The sequence below is a fragment of the Capricornis sumatraensis genome, chromosome 2 (genome assembly GCF_032405125.1).
Source record: "Capricornis sumatraensis isolate serow.1 chromosome 2, serow.2, whole genome shotgun sequence".
In the NCBI taxonomy this organism is placed as follows: Eukaryota; Metazoa; Chordata; class Mammalia; order Artiodactyla; family Bovidae; genus Capricornis; species Capricornis sumatraensis.
This window is the reverse complement of record NC_091070.1, coordinates 120,293,242-120,312,499: the sequence shown is the minus strand read 5'-3', so window position 1 is coordinate 120,312,499 and position 19,258 is coordinate 120,293,242. Positions and strand designations below refer to the sequence as shown.

The 19,258-nt window shown below is 45.8% G+C and overlaps 2 protein-coding genes across 4 annotated transcripts; one reads left to right on the top strand and one right to left on the bottom strand.

Moving 5' to 3' along the window:
- Positions 1-4,191: 4,191 nt before the first annotated feature.
- MRPL9 (mitochondrial ribosomal protein L9) lies at positions 4,192-11,295 on the bottom strand. Of its 3 annotated transcripts, none has more exons than XM_068964616.1 (7): positions 11,107-11,295; positions 10,757-10,913; positions 9,891-10,015; positions 9,636-9,686; positions 7,896-7,997; positions 4,958-5,041; positions 4,192-4,845 (listed from the first exon to the last, which is right to left on the bottom strand). In XM_068964616.1, exons 1-7 carry the CDS (start codon positions 11,257-11,259, stop codon positions 4,714-4,716), a joined length of 804 nt encoding a protein of 267 aa, XP_068820717.1. In that variant the 5' UTR covers positions 11,260-11,295; the 3' UTR covers positions 4,192-4,713. The 3 variants fall into 3 exon arrangements, with proteins under 3 accessions (XP_068820717.1, XP_068820718.1, XP_068820719.1); XM_068964618.1 differs by having other exon boundaries at positions 4,709-4,845; positions 4,981-5,041; XM_068964617.1 differs by lacking the exon at positions 7,896-7,997.
- OAZ3 (ornithine decarboxylase antizyme 3) lies at positions 10,903-17,338 on the top strand. The gene is given in 6 exon segments (XM_068964619.1): positions 10,903-10,934; positions 14,864-14,927; positions 14,929-15,003; positions 15,771-15,946; positions 16,437-16,522; positions 17,196-17,338. Coding segments are annotated over 6 exon segments (576 nt in total).
- Positions 17,339-19,258: the final 1,920 nt, after the last annotated feature.

Below are 19,258 nucleotides of genomic sequence, written 5' to 3'. Positions count from 1 at the left end.
CTCTTATACTGCTTTGGCACAGAAAGGGGAAATAGGTCATTACTGCCAAGTATAGTTTCAGATTTTACCCCTTACCTTCACTGACACCAAGGCACATGGAGCTTCTCTTTCCTGTTAGGTGGGGATGTGAGTTCCAGCTTCCTACATGGTCTCCACTGATACTATGGTGAATGAGGCCTCATTACTGCTGGGCAATGGTGAAAGTGCAAACTCTCCACTAGGCCTCCTTTGACTCAACCCTGTAGGAAGGCAGAAGCATGCCTCTTTTCTGCCAGGTGGGAGTGAATTCCAGGTTCCCTGCTGACACCAGGGAGGGACAGGACTCATTACTGGCTGGTGGAGGGGCAGCTTGTAGTTTCTTATTTGGGCTTCTCTGGCACCACCCTGGCAGGGGTGCTGGCCCAGGCGTTATCACCTTTATAGAGAATGGAAGGCTAGATTCCCCTCTCAGCCTCGGCATGGTGGTGGCAGGGCTACAGTGCTATCTGTGGTGTTTGGCTAGAGTAGCGCAGTTAATTGTCTAAAAGATTTTTTGCTAAGGCTGCTCCTTTGCTTTGACTAGGAGCAGGCTTTTACTGATGCTTATTATTTGTACTTTTATTTGTACCCCAATTTGGCCTTTCCAGGTTTCTTGGATAAATGAGGCAAAAAGAAAATCCAAGGGATTCACTGCAGTGTTGTTCCTTGGGCCCCACCATTCCTAGGCAGTATGCTTGCTTCTTTCCACTTCTCAGCCGTCTGTGTTTCATGTATAATTTCTAGGATTTATAGTTGTACCAGGAATGGTGAAAGTGTATCTACTCTACCTTCCCCTGAAGTAGAAGTTCTACCAGTGTATTTTTCACGTTAGGTATTGTATTCTTCATCTCTGAAAGTCAAAGTCACTCAGTTGTGTCCAACTCTTTGCGACCCCATGGACTATACAGTCCATGGAATTCTCCAGGCCAGAATACTGGAGTGGGTAGCTGTCCCCTTCTCCAGGGGACCTTCCCGAGCCAGGAATTGAGCTGGGGTCTCCTGCACTGCAGGCAGTTTCTTTACCAGCTATCAGGGAAGCCCCAGTAGAAATATGTTCTATCAATGTATTTTTCATGTCAGGTATTGTATTCTTCATTTTTAGAAGTTCCATTTGGGTCTTATATTCTCTCTCTCATTATAGTTTTGTTTGCCTTTACAGCCGTAAATGTCTGAAGCATGTTTATAGCTGTTTTAATTCCACCATCACTGTCATTTCTAGGAAAATTTCTCTTGGTTGGGATAATATTTTCCTGACTCACTGTCTTTTTTTATGGTAATATTTGACTGGCTGGCTCTATGGTAAAGAATCCACCTGCCAGTCCAGGAGGTGCAAGAGACGTGAGTTTGATCCCTGTGTTGGGAATATCCCCTGGAGTAGAAAATGGCAACCCACTCCAGTATTCTTGCCTGGAAAGTTCCATGGACAGAGAAGAGAAGCCTAGCAGGCTACAGTCCATGGGGTCGCAGTCACACGACTGAGCATGCATGCGTACTGATCGGGCATCTGACATTGGGAATTTTGCTTAGTGTTGTTTGCTGCATTTTCTTCCATGAGTGTTGGTCTTGGTTCTGGCATGCATGGTTATCAGTTTGATCCTTTCTAGGCTTGCTTTCAGGCTTTGCATGGTGGGTCCAGGGTAGCCTTTATCCTAATGGCCTTTTGAAGACTCCACCCAGTGCTCTATGTATTGTAAGATCTACCCACACTGTCAGGAATACAAACAGAACATTCCCAGTATTGTGTGTGGGAGCTCGGAGAACTGTTTGGCTTACTGTCCATTTGGTGTTTCCCACCCCCCAGCCTCATGGTTTCACCCCACACATCCACAGATCAGTATTCAGACCAAGGTTGGAGGGGACCCTTCTGCAGATCTTCAAAACTAGTCACTCCCTCATCTTCAGTGTTCTGTTTCTCAATCTCTAGTCAGTTTATCTTCCATCAACCCTGAGACCCCTATTATAGCAAGGAGGTACAGCACTGGTACATGACCACGGGATCCATGGTCTGATCACACAGCATTCTATCTAGCAACACAGTGTTCAGCTTGGAGACACCTGTAAAGATGAGATACCATCCTCCAGGATACAGTTTATACCCTGGATCAAGACAGCCTGGAGTGCTGTCCCTAGCTAAAACATATGGGTCTGGGAAATGGGGGTTGGGTGTAGGAGCAGCCCTTTACTCTCAGTGACCCACCTGGAGGAAATCGTGTCTCCAGCTCAGGGCTCTGAATATTTAGAAGTCCTGCTTCACAGAAGGGGAATATTTTCACTAGTGGACACACTAAAAATCTCATCACATTTTAAGTTAGGGCTGTCACCAGATTTACTTCAGATCACTACCAAAAGACAGTGAGGTTAAGGGAAGGAATCATTAACCTGGCAGGAGTAACTCGTAACCATCAGGAGGTAGGGCTGCTATTACATAATGGGGACAAGGGAGCGTGTATTTGGCACCTAATTCATCCACTCTTGCTCCTCTCTTGCCTAATTTTTATTATAAATGGAGGAGTGTAGTCATAGCCTGAGAAGGTAACCCGTTTAGGCCAACAGAAGTATAAACTGAGGGGATGTGGGGGAGAATCTAGAATGGGTAGTCCAAGAGGAAATAGGTATCAGTTGTAGACTTAAGCTACAGCAGCAGGGGCTATAGTCTGTCCCAGGTCTTCCTCTTATTTCCCCAGAACCTGAAGGATCATTTTGGGACTTGAAGCAAATGGGTCTGAAGAGCGCAATAAGTGGACTTTAGTGGACACTATGCCGTGCTGCCCAGACTCCTGGCTTCAGCACTGAGGCACTCACTTCCCAGGCTGCTGAGAATGCATACAGCTCTCATCTATGTTCCCCCTGGGAACTGCCTGTGCCTGAAATCAGTCACCACACCCAAGACCCTCTCCTGGTCAGTGTCGGGTTCTATAGGTCTCTGTAGAGCCATCCCTAGCTTCAGCCTGCTGTGGGACTATAAGGCCTTTGCTGAAACTGCATCAGCTCAACTTCTGTCTCTACCTAATCTTGCTTCCTTCATTCCCCAACAGGTGTTAATCTAGAGGACTCCCCCCGCAGTAAACCTCACCACATCATGGTTTCCCCAAGAACTCACCTTATGACAAGTATTTAAACACTTTTTGAGATTAGCTGTGTGGAATGTTGTCTGTTGCCCAATTTCAGAGAGCTTCAATGTGGTGATGGTGGTAGTGTGGAATGATGCGGTGTTAAATGACCTTTCCATTTCAGGGACAGCAGGGATTGATGGCAAATTTGACAGTGGAACAGCAAATTTCAAAGAATACTAGTGCTCGACCTGAGTTATGGAATTCTGGAAAGTGACGTTGGATACAGCTAAGAGTGCTGCAACCACTGATGAAAGAACTCTCATTTTCAAGGATGGCTACATGTGGATGAAAGTAGTTAACTGGCTTGACAAGGCAGGTGAGCTGCTGCTGCTGCAAAGTCGCTTCAGTCGTGTCTGACTCTGTGCGACCCCATAGACGGCAGCCCACCAGGCTCCCCCGTCCCTGGGATTCTCCAGGCAAGAACACTGGAGTGGGTTACCATTTCCTCTCCAGTGCATGAAAGTGAAAAGTGAAAGCGAAGTCGCTCAGTCGTGTCCAACTCTTAGCGACCTCATGGACTGCAGCCTACCAGGCTCCTCTGTCCATGGGATTTGCCAGGCAAGAGTACTGGAGTGGGGTGCCATTGCTTTCTCCAGGCAGGTGAGCTCAAACAGGATAAATCAATTTTTCTGAGCTGCTGATAAGGGTAGCAAAGCGTCAATGGTCTCATCTTTATCCTTCCTAAAAATCTCCCATTTGAGTGACTCTGGCACAACCCACTTAACAAGAGTTGGTCTTTCTTCCAGGAATGAACCTTGAACTTATGCAGAACTATCTACTTGCCTCATCTCCCAATCCACAATTACCTATGAACTAGCCCCACATCTTAACCTTTGTCTGGAAACCAGACAAATTCTTTTTCAAAATTTCAAGAGTTCCCCTTTTAAACTTCTTTCATCCCAGCTTTATTTTCTCCAACAACTGCCCTTAGACCTTATTCAGATCTCAGAAAAGTAGAATCCATTGTGCTTATTTGTATTGAGGACTTTATTAGTATACTTAATAAGTTTTAAGACCATAAGGCATATCAGCTTGTTGAGTAATTTGTCCATACCAACTGTGGGCTGTAGCCCAAAAAATGTTTTCTCTTTTTCCCCCTTTAGCAGCAAACTCCAGGGGCTTTCCAAGAGGACATTCCACTTGGAAGTCCTGTCCCCAGTCTACTCAAGTCAGTAAACAACACCTAAAAAGAACACAACCTTTTTATTTTTTCTGAGATACAATGTTCAGTTTGGATGATGAGAATAAGCTAGCTAGCTCTACCATTTATTCCAGTGAATTCCAATGAAGGAAGAGGCTAAATAGGATCTAGACTGTTTTGGTCTATTAATATTTAGCTTATCAAATCCACAGCCTGTACTTCTGGAGCAGGCCTCCCCAATAAGGCCAAACGTGATAACTGTTGAAGGTGGCAAATATGGACGATTCAACACATACATGCAGTCCGGTCTGCTGTTGCTGCCTCCATACGCTCTCCAAGATTCCGTGTTTGGTTAGAGCTAGGAGCGGTATCACAGTGCTGCTCCATCTTTGCTCCACCGTTCCTCTGATTCTGCTTCGCTGCTTTCGAGGGAGAACAGGTTCAGATCTGGAAGCTGGTGGAGGCCACTCCCTTGGCAGCTTGCTGGGCTAACCAATACTTGTATCTTTTGGTTTTGGGCCTCTCAAAGTTCACCACGGACATAGGTACCCTCACAGTGTCAAGTCCATTTACCTGCCCACAGAACAATAGGAATGCTTAGGTCAGGTGGGCAAATAAGGCTAACACCACCCAATCCCAGCTTTCTACCCAGTCAGAAAAAGGAGAGCGCATGTGTGACACTCACCGTCACCTCGCACCAGTACTCACCCCTCTGGGTGATGGGCTCTTCGGGCAACTTTAATGCATGTGGGGCAACCACAACGCCAAGCTGCAGAAAAATTACAGCCAAAAGGAGCTCTGTTTACATGGCTGCCACTCTGGGCAATCTCCAGAGGATTCTAGACTTCCCTGTAGGGATGAGTAAAACTGGGGCGTTTACCCTGGCTGATCCCACGGAAAGGCACAAACCTCCCTAAACAGTGGCAGAGAAACTCAGTCCTGATTTCTCAGGGAGGTGGTTTCACAAGAGAAACAGGGTTTGAGATCAAAGTCACTTCATCCACATAAGTAAAAATTCTCCAGTGTCACAATTCCCCAGCTTTTCCTATCTAGAGAAAATCAATGTTCCCATCTTCTCCTGTCAGTTTTCAATTTCTTTGTGACCATCCTTAGTCACTTCCCTTCTACACTTCTGCAAACCAATCAAGAACACTTTGCCCAAGATGGACAGCCACATGTGAATTAATGAAGCTAGAACACACCCTCACACCATACACAAAATTAAACTCAAAATGGCGTAAAGACTTAAACACAAAACGTAACACCACAAAACTAGAAGAGAACACAGCAAAACATTCTGACATACACTGTACCAATGATTTCCTAGGTTAGTCTCCCAAGGCAACAGAAATAAAAGCAAAAGTAAACAATGAGACCTAACCAAGCTTACAAGCTTTTGCACAGGACATAAAATAAAAAGACAACCTGCAGACTGGGAGAAAATATTTGCAAATGATGCCACTGACAAGGGCTTAAAATTCCAAAATATACTAACAACTCATATACAACTCAACAACAAAAAAATCAACCCAACTGGACTTCCCTGGTGGTCCAGTGGTTAAGAATCCTGTCTGCCAATGCAGGGGGCATGGGGTGAATCCCTGAAGATTTCATGTGCTGTGGGGCAACCCAGCCCAGGCACCCTGGAGCCCCTGCTCTGAGACGGGCGGCCACAGTGAGAAGCCTGTGCACTGCAGCTAGAGAGCAGCTCCTGTGCACAGCAGTGAAGGCCAAGTGCAGCCAGAAACAAAGAAGACCTGAAAGAAAAGAAGCCACCCCATCAGAAAATGGGCAGGTGACCCAAACAGACATTTCTCCAAAGAAGATATACAGTGGCTAGCAGACACGGAAAAGATGCGGGAAATGCAAATCCAAAGTAAATGAGGTACCGTCTCACACCGGTCAGAACAGCCATCAATAAAAAGTCTACACGGACCTCCCTAGTGGTCCAGTGGTAAAGAATTCACCTGCCAGCGCAGGGGACATGGGTTGAATGCCCTGGTCCGAGAAGATCTCACATGCCGAGGGGCAACTGAGCTTGCCACCTGCACCCACAGAGGCCACACACCACAACCACTGAAGCCCACGCTCTGCAGTAAGAGAAGTCACTGCAGTGAGAAGCCCATGTACTGCAAGTATAGAGTAGCCCCAACTCACCACAACTGAAAAAGCCCACATGAAGCAAGGAAGGCCAGTGCACCCAAAAGTGAAACAGAAGTCTACAGATAATGCTGAAGCGGGGTGGAGAAGAGGGGGTCCTCTCACACTACTGGTGAGAAGGTAAACTGGTACAGCCAGTACAGAAAACAATATGGAGCTTCCTCAAAACAATAAAACTAGAGTTGCCATATGATCCAGCAATACCATTCCTAGGTATGCATCTAGTTGTTCAGTTGTGCTGGACTCTGCAACCCCAGGAACTGCAGCCCACCAGGCTCCTCTGTCCATGGGGATTCTCCAGGCAAGAATACTGGAGTGGGTTGCCATGCCCTCCTCCAGGGGATCTTCCCAACCCAGGGGTTGAACCCAGTCTCCTGCATTGCAGGCAAATTCTTTACCGTCTGAGACACCAGGGAAGCCCATTCCTGGGTTTATATCTGGACAAAACTATAATTCAAAAAGATACACGTGGGACCTCCCTGGTGGTCCAGTGGTTAAGAATCCGCCTGCCAATGCGGGGGCATGGGATTGATCCCTGGTCCGGGAAGCTCCCACATGTTGCAGAGCAACTAAGCCCCTGTGCCACAGCTACTGAAGCCCCCACACCTAAAGCCCACGCTATGCAACAAGAGAAGCCACCCCAATGAGAAGCCTGCACACCACAACAGACAGTAGCCCATGCTCGCAGCAACTAGAGAAAGCCTGTGTGAAGCAGCAAAGACCCATCGCAGTCAAGACGTGGAAACAGCCTAAATGTCCATCAGCACATGAATGGGTGAAGAAACTGCGGTCCATATATACAACGGAACACTACTCAGCCATAAAAAAGAATGAAACCATGCCATCTGCAGCAACAGGGATGGATCCAGAGATGACCATACTAAGTGAACTAAGAAAGACAAAGGCCATATGCTGTCACTTATATGTGGAATCTAAAACATGACCCAAATGATCTATGAAACAGAAACAGAGAGAGAACAACGTAGAGAACAGACTTCTGACTGCCGAGGAGGAGGGTGCATTGATTTACATACGGCTGTCCAACTTAGGGAAAGCATTCCTGACTGGCTTGCACAGCTGTGGGAGGGAAATGACTTGTGGTTGCCAGACTGGGGAGCGATGGATTCAGAGTCTGGGATTAGCAGACTATATATTACGACAATATAGGATGGATAAACAGCAAGGTCCTACTGTATACAACAGGGAACTATATTCAATATCATGTGACAAACCATAATAGAATATGAAAAAGGATACATAGATATAAAACAATCATTTTGCTGCATAGTAGAAATTAATATGTTTTAAATCAACTATAATTAAAAAAAAAAAAAAAAAAGCTTTCCCTAACTTCAACTGGATGATCACACCCTTTCCTAACAGAGGGATCAATCCTGGAGTAGCTGCTTCTTCCCAGGGGTAGCTTCCATCTTAGGGCTATAGTGGTGTTTGGGAGTACTCACATTTCTGAGAAAGTGGCGGGCAACTATTTCAGGGTTTAGCTCCCATTTGACATTGTTCTTCATTCCTACCTCCAGGTGGCAACTCTTCAGAAATTTCACTGTCTGAGAGGAATTATAAACAGAGGATAGGTTAGAGTTAGAATCAAGGAGAGGAAACATGTTAGCAAGAGGCCAAGAGGCATAAAGTTCAAGAGTTCAGGCAAAGCACAATTCCTGCCTCGTAGCCAAGAGAGGTGAGATGATGAATAGGAAAGATAAAAACTCCTATTGTCTCAAGACTGACATTATGGAAAGATGTTTTAGCAATGCTCAGGAGGGGAATGCTGCCTATACTTGGCTATCCCTAAGCAAGGAGACACAGGCCATGTCAAAGTTGGGCTCATCGACTGTTCATCTCAGGAAAGACTTTCATAGACTGTTTTAACCCAATATTCTGGCCCTTCAATCCTACCAATACACCATTAATGATTCCTCCTTGCTTACAGAATGAAGTATAAATTCATTAGCTGAGGGTTAAAGATGTTTTATAAATCATGCCCACCCCACTTTCCAGTCATATATTTCCTAATATACTATTCAAGTCTTCTGCTTTAACTAGACTGGTCTACTTTCTATTTTAAAACATGCTTTAACTGAGCTATCACTTCACACTTGACATAATGGCAATCATCAAAAGAATACAAGTAAATGCTGGCAAGGATGTGGAGAAAAGGGAATCCTTGTACACTGTTGGTGGGAAGTTAAATTTGTGTAGCCACTGTGGAAAACAGTATAGCAGTTTCTCAAAAAACTAAAAATATCAGAACTACCATATTATCCAGAAATTCCACTCCTGGGTATATATATCCAACTCCCCCAAAACACTAATTCAAAAAGATATACGCACCCCAATGTTCATAGCCATGTTATGGACGCAACCTAAGTGTCTATTATGAATGGATAAAGATATGGTATACGCAAACACACACATACACACACAATGGAATACTATGCAGCCATTTAAAAGAATGAAATTTTGCCATTTGCGGCAACAAGGATGGACCTGGAGGGCATTATGCTAGTTGAAATAAGTCAGAGAAACAAAAATACTGTATGATATCACTTATATATGTGGAATCTAAAAAATACAAATCAGTGAATATGAGACAAAAACAGATGCACAGATATAGAATGTAAGGTTACAAGGATGTACTGTACAGCCTGGGGAATATAGCCAACATTTTGTAATAACTATAAATGAAGTGTAACCTTAAAACATGCCTTAATTATCTACTGAGACTTTGTCTCCCTTAATACCTTTCCTACCTTCCTGGTCTATCCAAAGCCTATTAATCCCACAAGGCCTACTTCAATCCTCCTCAATCACCCTAATCCATTCTAGTCCATGTCACTTATAATTTATGGTCTTGAGTTTATGTATAACTTTTTCTTGTGTCTGTGTTCTCCCGACCTTGTCTGTCAACACCCCGGAAGCCAGAGTCCTCATCTCACATTCTTCCATAGGTACCCTGGTGCCCAGGATGGGGCCTCCCTCAATAAGCCAGAGCACTTAACCCAACATGTAAGATCTCCTAGGAGGTCTTAATATTAGTATCAGTTACAGTAGCCACAATACTTTCCCTTGCCCCTTCCTTGTGCCGGAAATCAAGAGACTTCAAGGAAATCAAGAAGCCTTTTAGGGAGAGGTTGGTGATTTCTGTAGGTGACCAATAAATAAAGATTTTCTATGTTTCTACTTACCGCCTCACCTGCCTTGGTCTGGATCTTGTCTAGTTTTCCTTCTTGTCTCAGCTAGAAAATAAAGTTACAGATTGAAAAAAAAAGAGAATCCATAGTAAATTCTTACTATGCTGGGCATAGTCTGGGCTTCTGAATTCCTGTTCTTCTAGTCCCTACCTCATTTTCAAATTAAATATCAAAGGGAAAGAAGTTGTTAGAAGTAATGTTCAGGTTTTAATATCTCTTGAGTCCCTCTGCTTTCTTTTTTGGGCTCACCAATTTCTCCTCTTCAAACAGCTTCTTGTTTTCAGGAGATGCGTACACAGCCAGTCCTTCAGGAAGTAGTCGATTACGGCCCACAGATTTTTTCACTGAGACCAGGTCACCTCGGACTCCAAGTTCTGCCAACAGAGAACAGAGGCAGAGGATCAGAGTTATCTAGCAGTCCCTAAAGAGGAGATGACCAAAGAAAAAGAGACCTCTTATTCTCTCAGTGCTTATTCCTCCCAGAAGAAATATTAGTATTCACTAGGAACAACACGATTTCGAATTCATTTCTTTAGGGCCTGATTGAGAAACTCAATATTCCATGTACAAAGTGAAGCACTGTCCCATCACGGAGATTTCAGTATGTGGTGCCTACTGTCAGGCCTGTCTCCCCACACACTGTTAAAGATGCTGTGCTAAGTGGCTTCAGCCCTGTCCAACTCTTTGCGACCATGTGGACTGTAGCCCGCCAGCTCCTCTCTCCATGGGGAGGATACTGGAGTATTCTCAGGCAAGAATACTGGAGTGGGTTGCAAAGATCCCAGGGGATATTCCGGATCCAGGGATCAAACCAGTGTCTCTTAAGTCTCCCGCATTGGCAGGAGGGTTCCTTACCACTAGCGCCACCTGGGAAGCCCATGCAAAGGGAAACAGTCAAAATGAGGCCTTCCAAGACTCTGGAACATAAAATTAGATGATGCTGCATTCATATTCCAATTTTCTATGTAGGAAACCAATGTCACAATCACAGTACTTTTTACCGCTTCTTCTTCTCAAACAGACAGCTGATCATTCACCCAAAGTAGTGAAAGGGCAGAAAAAATTTGATGCCGAACAGAACCAGCCTGAGAGAAGTACCTCTCCCCGGGCCTTACCGTCCACCGACTGGGTGAGGATGAGCTCCAGGTTGTCTTTGGGCCGGTGTTTCGTATCTTCCACGAGCTTGTAGACGCGGTGTCGCCGGTGCAGGCGCGGTTTCCGGCCTTCTCCCGCTAGCGGCACCTTCCACCAGCGCTCTACAATGACCGTGCCCTGGCGGCCGGGGTAGCGAGAGTGAGCGAGTATTCAAGGAGAAGCCTCCTCCACTGGCCGCCGGCACCTCAGGGAGAGCCCACCACCCTCGATTTGGGGCCCACCCGGTCTCAGCGCGCTTCTCAAAAGAAGCCTCGGCCATAACTAGCTCCACCAGAGGCAAGGAGCCCCAGCACTCAGACCCGGCCCTCACCCGACTGTGAGACAGGCTGAAGTCGCGCTCCGAGCCGGGGGTGCTCCCTGAAAATCGCGGCCGGAGGAGCTCCCGGACCCCTCCTCGCAGCAGCCACTCAGTGGACACCCGCAGCTGAATTGCCCGCAGGACCGCGAAACCGGCTGCCGCCATGTTCTCGGGCGCAGAGGAAGGTCCGCAAGGCGCAGGCGGCGGGAAAGGCCCCCACGGGCTGCCCGCGGCGCGCCTGAGCCGGCGCGGCTCTGTGCGCGCCGAGCTTCCAGGAAAGCCTGGCGTGGATTGAGCTGCGACGTGGGTGTCTGGAGACCAGAGATCTGGCTGGGATGGGTGCTCCACGATTCAGCATTTCCGCCACTCCCTTTCCCCAATTTCTTCTTAGCCACTGACTGATAGTGGAATGACTGTTAGCTGCACTGACACCGGGAGGCACCCGCTCCCTCCCTTGGCTTCACTTGTCTTTATTAGTCTTTATTACTGGGGCTTTTTATTTAGCTCCAGTCGCTGAGGTCGCTTCCAGTTCTGACGTTCTGTGATAGCTGGATGCTTTTCCTTACTTCAAATCTATCTAAAAGTGGTGGAAGGATGGAATCCTCTGGAAAACTGCCAACCTCAGGATCGTCTCTAATCGTTACACTACAGTGTTTAGTCCTCCCATCCTGGAATAAGATACTATCTTCCTTCAGGATTACTGCACTGCTGCTGCTGTTGCTAAGTCGCTTCAGTCGTGTCCGACTCTGTGCGACCCCATAGACGGCAGCCCACTAGGCTCCTCTGTCTCTGGGATTCTCCAGGCAAGAATACTGGAGTGGGTTGCCATTTCCTTCTCCAATTACTGCACTAGTCTCCTAACAAATATTTAAGTAAACGTAAATCACGAGACAGACAGTTCCCTCTGTGGAGGGTCTCAGTACTGGGGAGTAAACCACATAAAATGGAATGAATAGGCCTGCTTGGCATGAGGTTTATGGAAAGATGCTCTGAGCATCATGTTATTCGACCTGTAAACAGCCTTTGGCCAGTAGTCCCTCGTAATTACATTTTCTTTAGGTAGCTTCCAGGACACCGATTTACTTTTCTCCTTCTGGTCTCAACATGCTCCCAGAAACAAGCGGGGAGCATTTCAGTCTCCTTGGCTGATTTCTCCTTTATTCTTCATCTCTTAGAATGCCCCCAGGCCTCAGTCTTTGGGTCTTTACTCTTCTCAATGCCAGTCTTGACTCATATGCCAATGACTTCAAATTTCTGTCTTCACCCTAGACTTCTAAACTCCACACATGACTATCCAGCTGCTTACTTCATCTTCCCCTTACACAACTGTGGACAATTCAAAGTTAACATGCTCCAAACTAAACCCATCTCTATCCTCTGCCCCATTCTGCCTCATTTGCAGCCTTTCTTCTCTGTCAATGGTAACTCCCTTCTTTCAGTTCTTGGACTCACCTCTCCTACTTCAGGAAATCCAGAAGCCAACCATATCCCATCACTCCAGTTCTCCACCATGGTATAAGATACTATCTTTCTCCAAGATAACTGCAATAGTCTCCTAACAAATAATCCTTTAGAGCTCTAGTTTATTTGCGGTACACCAGTCAGAATCTTTTGAAAAACATGTCAGATCATGTCTCATCTGTCCAAAACTTGCAAAGACTTCCCCCTTTAGTCAAAGAAAAAGGCCATACAATGGTCTACAAGGCCCTGTATGACCCGGTTCCATTAGCTTTCTTCTTCTACTCCCCCTATAGCTTACAGGGCTTCCCAGGTAGCAGTAGTGGTGAAGAACCTGCCTGCCAGTGCAGGAGACATAAGAGATGCGGGTTCAATCCCTGGGTTTGGAAAATCCCCTGGAAGAGGAAATGGCAACCCCCAGTATTCTTGCCTGGAGAATCCCATGGACAGGAGGCTGTCAGGCTAAGGGTCAGACATGACCGGAGCAACTTAGCACGTAGCTTGTAGTCAACCCACAGTGGACTCCCTGTTTCCTGAAAAAATTTGACCCATTCTCCTTAGGGATTTGCACTAGCTGTTGCTTTCACACAGAAGCTGTTTCCCTCAGACGCTGGCTTGGCATAACTCCCTCAACCCCTTTGAGTAGACCTCCTTGCTGCTAAGTCACTTCAGTTGTGTCCGACTCTGTGCGACCCCATGGACTGCAGCCTACCAGGCTCCTCTGTCCATGGGATTTTCCAGGCAAGAGTACTGGAGTGGGTTGCCATTGCCTTCTCCTAGACCTCCTTAGATCACCCTATTTATTACTGCCACTGTCCCACCCCCTTCACACTCCTGATCCTTCTTTCTACTCTATCATCTTCTAACACGTGAAATAGTTCTCTTATGTTTAGGTTTGTTCTTTCAGTGTTAGACGCTCCATGGGGCAGGGATATTTGGTTTGTTTACTGGTGTATCTCAAGCTCACAGTAGGCCCCCAGTAAGTATTTGTAAATGGATGAATGAAGAACGTACAGAGGTCTCAGACTGGTGGCGCCAGCTCCAAATTTTGCACGCAATGTTGATTTTTTTAATCAATAATTTTTATTTTTTGTTAGTAGTAAAATTTCTGAAGATTAAAAAAAAATCTTTTTGAGAAACTTACCACAAAAATCTCTTTCCAGTTTCTGTTGAAAACTGTATGATCTGGTCTGCATTCCTGCACGGAAACTTGGAGCTGAGCTGCGTCTCCCCCCACCCCGACCCTTTTTTTAAGAGTGTGTGAGCTTTTCATTTTGCTACAGTCCCACCCAGCAGCTCCACTAATTTCCCCTAGCTGTCCAGGTCCCTGGAGGCATTGAGTTTGCAGTTCCTACCCCATAAGGCACTGAGAAAGTTCAACAACATGTAGAATCATTGGGTTATTAAAGGTAGGGATAATAAAAATATTGAACTGATAGGAACAGGGAACCAACCAATCAAGTCAGATACTGGATCAGGGCCTTAGAAGCCTCCTGCAGTATCAGACCCCAATCTGTTACTGAAGTGTGTGTTTGCCACATGCACACGCCACAGGGGAGCCCATGTTCCATGAGCACAAGTGGTCAGCCAGGGCTGTTTACCAACCATACAGAAACAAAAAGTATTTTAATTTCTGGTACAGCCGTGAAGTCCATACTAGTTGAACAAGCACTCTGGGGGCTACCTAAGTGGGCAGGGTCGGGTAGGGAGCACAGAGAGGAACACTGAAGTGACTGAAGGGCTGGCCCTTTGCCATGTCACAGTGCTCACCGTGTCACAATGGCACCAGAGGCCTGAACCCCTGCCACCAGCCCCTGAACCTCACTTTGCCGCAGGGAGGCACTGAACTAAGAAACTGCCTTGTTACAGGTCACGCCCCTCTTTCTACTCCCTTTCTTATATCAAGAGGGGAAAAACACGGAACTACCTCTACCCATTCTGGTCACCATACGCCTATTACCTTTACTGTTACAAGTACCGGATCACCCTCCGGGAGAAGATGCTGCCTTGCTGTAAAAGGTACTTGTTTTAATCTCTACCTGTAGTTGTTTATATAAACTGTAAAGAAAAATAAAAGAATTTGAAAGGACTCCCTAAGTGGCAAAAGAGAATGGCAAAATAGGGTGGAAGGCTGGCATGGAACTTTGTAAACCTTTCTATCTGGCTGGCCTGGGGAAATGGAAATAGATAGGCTGGTTCACATAAGATACAGAAGACAGTGCCAGAGCCTGGCCCAGTGTACCTGGAAGGTAAGTCTCTCCTCATCTCAGATTCAGAGATCAACTAATTGGGGCCTCTTTTTCCTCATCAGCATCACCACTTATAAGGAAGTGGAGGACTTGACACTCCGGCCCCGTTGCTGTCTTCAGTGCTCCTGAGTCCCTAGTAGGTCTTCAGGGGGGCAGACGCACCGAGCAGGGTGATCAAGACCAGCTTAAAGAATTATATTCGGTAAGTGGACTGGGAGCTGGTGCTGGGACATGGCAGCCCACTGCTTGCTGTAATATGATAACTTACAAAGGGACATGGACTAGTTGGAAACTAAATCATAGAAAGCTAGCTCATGTGAGCTCCTGTGTAAAACGGACTTGCTTTATGGACAAGGATTCTGGTCCAGAGAACTTAAGGCAGGGTCCTAGGGCTGGTGTTGAAAAGCAGGATGGGAAAGGAGAAATTGAAAACAAAGACAGACTATATTAAGACACAAAGCTGTATTCTGGGACATAAAGCTGTTTAGATGCTAAGTTTTGGGTCTAGAATCCCGAACTCCTGCACGTGCCTTTGTATCATCATGCCTAGGTATGAGCTATGCATTTTTAGAATGCATAAGAAGTGGCAGAATTTAGGGAAAACATATGATGGGAAAAAGTACAAGAGTGTTATTAGTGAGACAGTAAACAGATGATACAGCTTTGTTTAAATAAGCTGTTTGATGATGTAAATACAAGTTTCTGAACCGTTAGTGCACCCCTCAGTGGAGTCAGCAGGTAGTATTGACTCGATTCCAAATTTTTATCAAGGAAAACGCCATGATAGGGACAGAGTTAGGTCTTAGGACTAGGAGATATTGAGTACGGCCTGGCTCCACTTCACCTAGGCTCTCCATCAGCCCCCTCCTTGCTTCCACAGACACACCTGAACAGGTCTGAGATCTGATCTGAGGGTTAGGTGAGCACAGAAACAGGAGGCTGTTACTCTCATTTTTACTCCTTTTCTAGGCTGGGAACCTGACGGTGCTGTCTACTGACGCCCTGCTTCACAAGGGCCCAGTGCAGTTAGACTTCCACTTCCGCCTCACCCCCCAGACCTCCGCCCACTGGCACGGCCTTCTATGTGACCATAGGCTCTTCCTGGACATCCCGTATCGGGCCTTGGATCAAGGCAACCGGGAAAGGTGACTGAGTCTGGATGAGGGGAGGGGGAGGTGAAGGGAAGAGGTAGGGGTTTCACTCTGATGTCACACTCAAGTAACGGGCATGCTAGCCAGCGAGGGCTTATTCAGGGGCTGGATACATTCAAATCACTGAACCAGCCAGTGAGTTGAGCCAGGATCTGGATTCAAGAGATAACAGTCCATAGGAGGTTGCTAAACTGATTCAGAATCACAAGGTGGAATCCATAAATAGTTGAAAGGAAGTGATCTCCAGCTGTTTGTCTTTATAGAGTGGCCCTTTTTCCCCCAAGCCCCTTCCATGGCAGGGGTATCAGGCCATAGTGTATAAACCCTTAGCTTCAGAGAAAAATCCATCAAAACCAGTTTGGAACTTTCACTTCCTTGGGTCAGGAAACACTGAGCAATAAAATACCTTCTGTTGCAAATAGGCACCTTTGTTGATTTTGAGTTTGTGAAACATGCCATTAACCATTTTCCTTCTGGTCCCTAGTTTGACTGCAGCACTGGAGTATGTGGAGGAGAAGACCAATGTGGATTCCGTGTTTGTAAACTTCCAAAACAACCGGAATGACAGAGGTGGGGAATCTGCTCTATCCTTCCTGGCCCTTTGTGCTGAAGCAGCTGACAGTGATTTCCCCTTTATAGGAGATCTTCCTCCCTTCACTCTAAAGGGCATGTTCAGGCAGTTCAGGGATTCAACACCCATCCCCTTCTCCCCACCAAGGAAATTAAGGCACCTAGTATTCTGTTCATTGAAGTCATAACTGAACTGTCAGGAAGGCCCTGCACACAAATTTCAGAAGCTAGACTGAAGAAGCACTGGTGAAATTACACAGAAGCCATTCAAGGGATGTGGCTGGTAGGACAGAAAGCGTCTCAAATGTATTAAGCACCCATAGTGTGAGAGGGTCAGGTGTAAGGCCAGATGCGAGGTGCACATTACAGAAACCCTTGCTCCCTCGGGGAGCTTACACTCTGTTGGATATGAGAGACAAGTAAGAGTTTATTATACCATCATTGTGTTAGGCACTTTGTAAACATCTCATTTAAATTGTGTGATCCTCATTTGACAAACATGTAGAGCACTGAAGCCAGGTTAGAGTCCAGCTCTGTTTGACTCCAAAGCACATCATCCCTGTGCCTGCACCACACTGCTCCCTGCCCAGTCATTCCGCAGTGGAAGAAGCCAAATCTAGGGGAATGGCTGCATGCAGTCTCAGAGTATTCTAATTTTGTTCTCTTTTCACAGGTGCTCTGCTACATGCCTTCAGCTACATGGGCTTTGAGGTGGTCAGACCAGACCACCCAGCCCTTCCTCCCTGGGACAATGTCATCTTTATGGTGTATCCCCTTGAAAGGGATGTTGGCCACCTGCCCAGTGAACCTCCCTGAACATGCTTATTCCTACTCTGCGAGGGGCTGGGAGCCGTGTTAAGTGAGAACCAAGCTTCCAGGATGTGACAAAACACCTTCCATCTAGGAGTAAAGGGTAGTGCAATCCTCATGCGTTTCCCTTTTCTTTGCAGGGGGGAGTGGGGGAGAGGGTTGGCTGGAGCGAAAAATGAGCCTTACAGAGCTGAATTCACTGTAGGATAGACAGACATTTGATGACTGAAAAGCTCAAAGGGGTCTGAGCAAGATAGGGAAAGGACCCAAGGATTTTAAGCTTTTGCCTCGCCCCTGTCCCAAAACTCTTCCCTTATTTATTTTAACCATCTGAGCACCTGCCAGGAGCAGGAACCAAGCACCAGGGAATTCAGAAAGACTTAAGCTTTACTGGGATATTTTATCCTTATACTTAGGTTCAAACTGGAGACAAGCGAAGGAAATCAGAGAAGGTACATGGTTCCTGTGGCACTAGTTTAAGGGCAGGAACATTCCAGGAGGCTGCAAAAGTAGTGTTGTTAAGAATAGGGAACCCATCAGAATGGGTTAAAAGGTCTTAAAAGCCATGTTAAAGGAAAAGGCTTTCATACACAGTAACAAACTGTAGCTAAGGATGAGATACCCCTCATCTTTCAGAGAAGTCCTGTGAACAATTTATATCAGGAGACTTCTTTTTAGAGTAAAGGCTGATAAACAACAAGGTCCTACTGTATGCACAGGGAATTATACGCAATATCCTGGGATAAACCATAATGAAAAAGAATACAAAAAAATAAAAATGCCTGTATGTGTGTAACTGAGTCACTTCGCTGGACTTTGCAGTGTTGGCTGTCAAACACTGTAAGTCAACTATACTTCAATTAAATAAAATTTTTAAAAAAGAGTAAAGGCTGAGGAAACTGGGGACTAACTGGCCCCATGATCCTGTCGTAGAGTAGCTCCAATTCCAGGGCCGAGCCTGCTCCGTGAGCAAGTGCAGCCAAGGTCTGAAATACCAAATCAACGGCACGCTTTCATTGATTCCTGTGGGACCACCCAAGCTACCTAGAGATGCTCCTTTACTGAAGTCTTTCTGCTAATTGGTACTGAGGTTTTTCTAAGACAATAAAATTTGAAAATTGTGTTTCTGGGGAAATATAGTTGCTATGTAGTACATGGGTAGACTTCATTAACTCCTAGATTAAAAAGTCCTGCATAGCAGAGTCTTATATACGAGTTTTAAGTCTTCTACTTTACCTTGCTGATCTTTAAAAAAAAAAAAAAAGGTTAATTTACCGTTATTCTCCCACCCACTTTCAAACGCCTTCACAGTTCTCACTGGATCCTCGCAATACTGTCAGAAATGGAGAGATGCTACGTAAGGAAATAGGCTCCATAAGTTTACAGCAAAGATCTATTCCTAGAACCCAGGTTTCTGTAATTCTAATCTACCTCTTTTAGGTGAGGTTTTAGTGAATGATTAATTCTGAAGTCGCTTTAAGGAAAGAATATGATCTGCACATTAGAGGGATAGCTGTTTCATAGGTGGTGTGAGGTGTTAGGCAATCTTACCAGATTTCAGTACCGAGGATACCCATAGGCTTGTTTCCACCTTGTGATTCAACCAGCATTTAGTTTTAGATAACTTTCTTAAGAACTTTATTCAGCAAAGAACACCCCAAATGATCTAAACAGCTCTACAAGTTCTCTATGGCTCTGTGTATATACATATATTGATATAGATACTATACCAGCAATATAGCAATATTTCCTGAGTTACCTTTCTCCTTGTCTACTTGTATTTTAACCAAAGTTTACTGGGAAATAGCTGGAGCACTGTTAAAAATCTTGTCTCCAATAACACATCAGCAGTTGAGGCTGGGAGGCAGTATTCTCTTCTCACTTCCTGAGGCTTTTAATTATGCTGATTTTTCCCTTTGCTGCCTG

Bases quoted from the DNA above. Each gene is read 5' to 3' on its own strand.
- MRPL9 (XM_068964616.1), bottom strand. From the start codon at position 11,259: ATGGCGGCAGCCGGTTTCGCGGTCCTGCGGGCAATTCAGCTGCGGGTG. The intron at 9,687-9,890 runs GTGAGCCCAAAA...TTTATTTTCTAG, and splicing joins TGTTTGAAGAGGAGAAATTG to CTGAGACAAGAAGGAAAACT. The intron at 7,998-9,635 runs GTAAGTAGAAAC...AATTCCTCTCAG, and splicing joins AGACCAAGGCAGGTGAGGCG to ACAGTGAAATTTCTGAAGAG.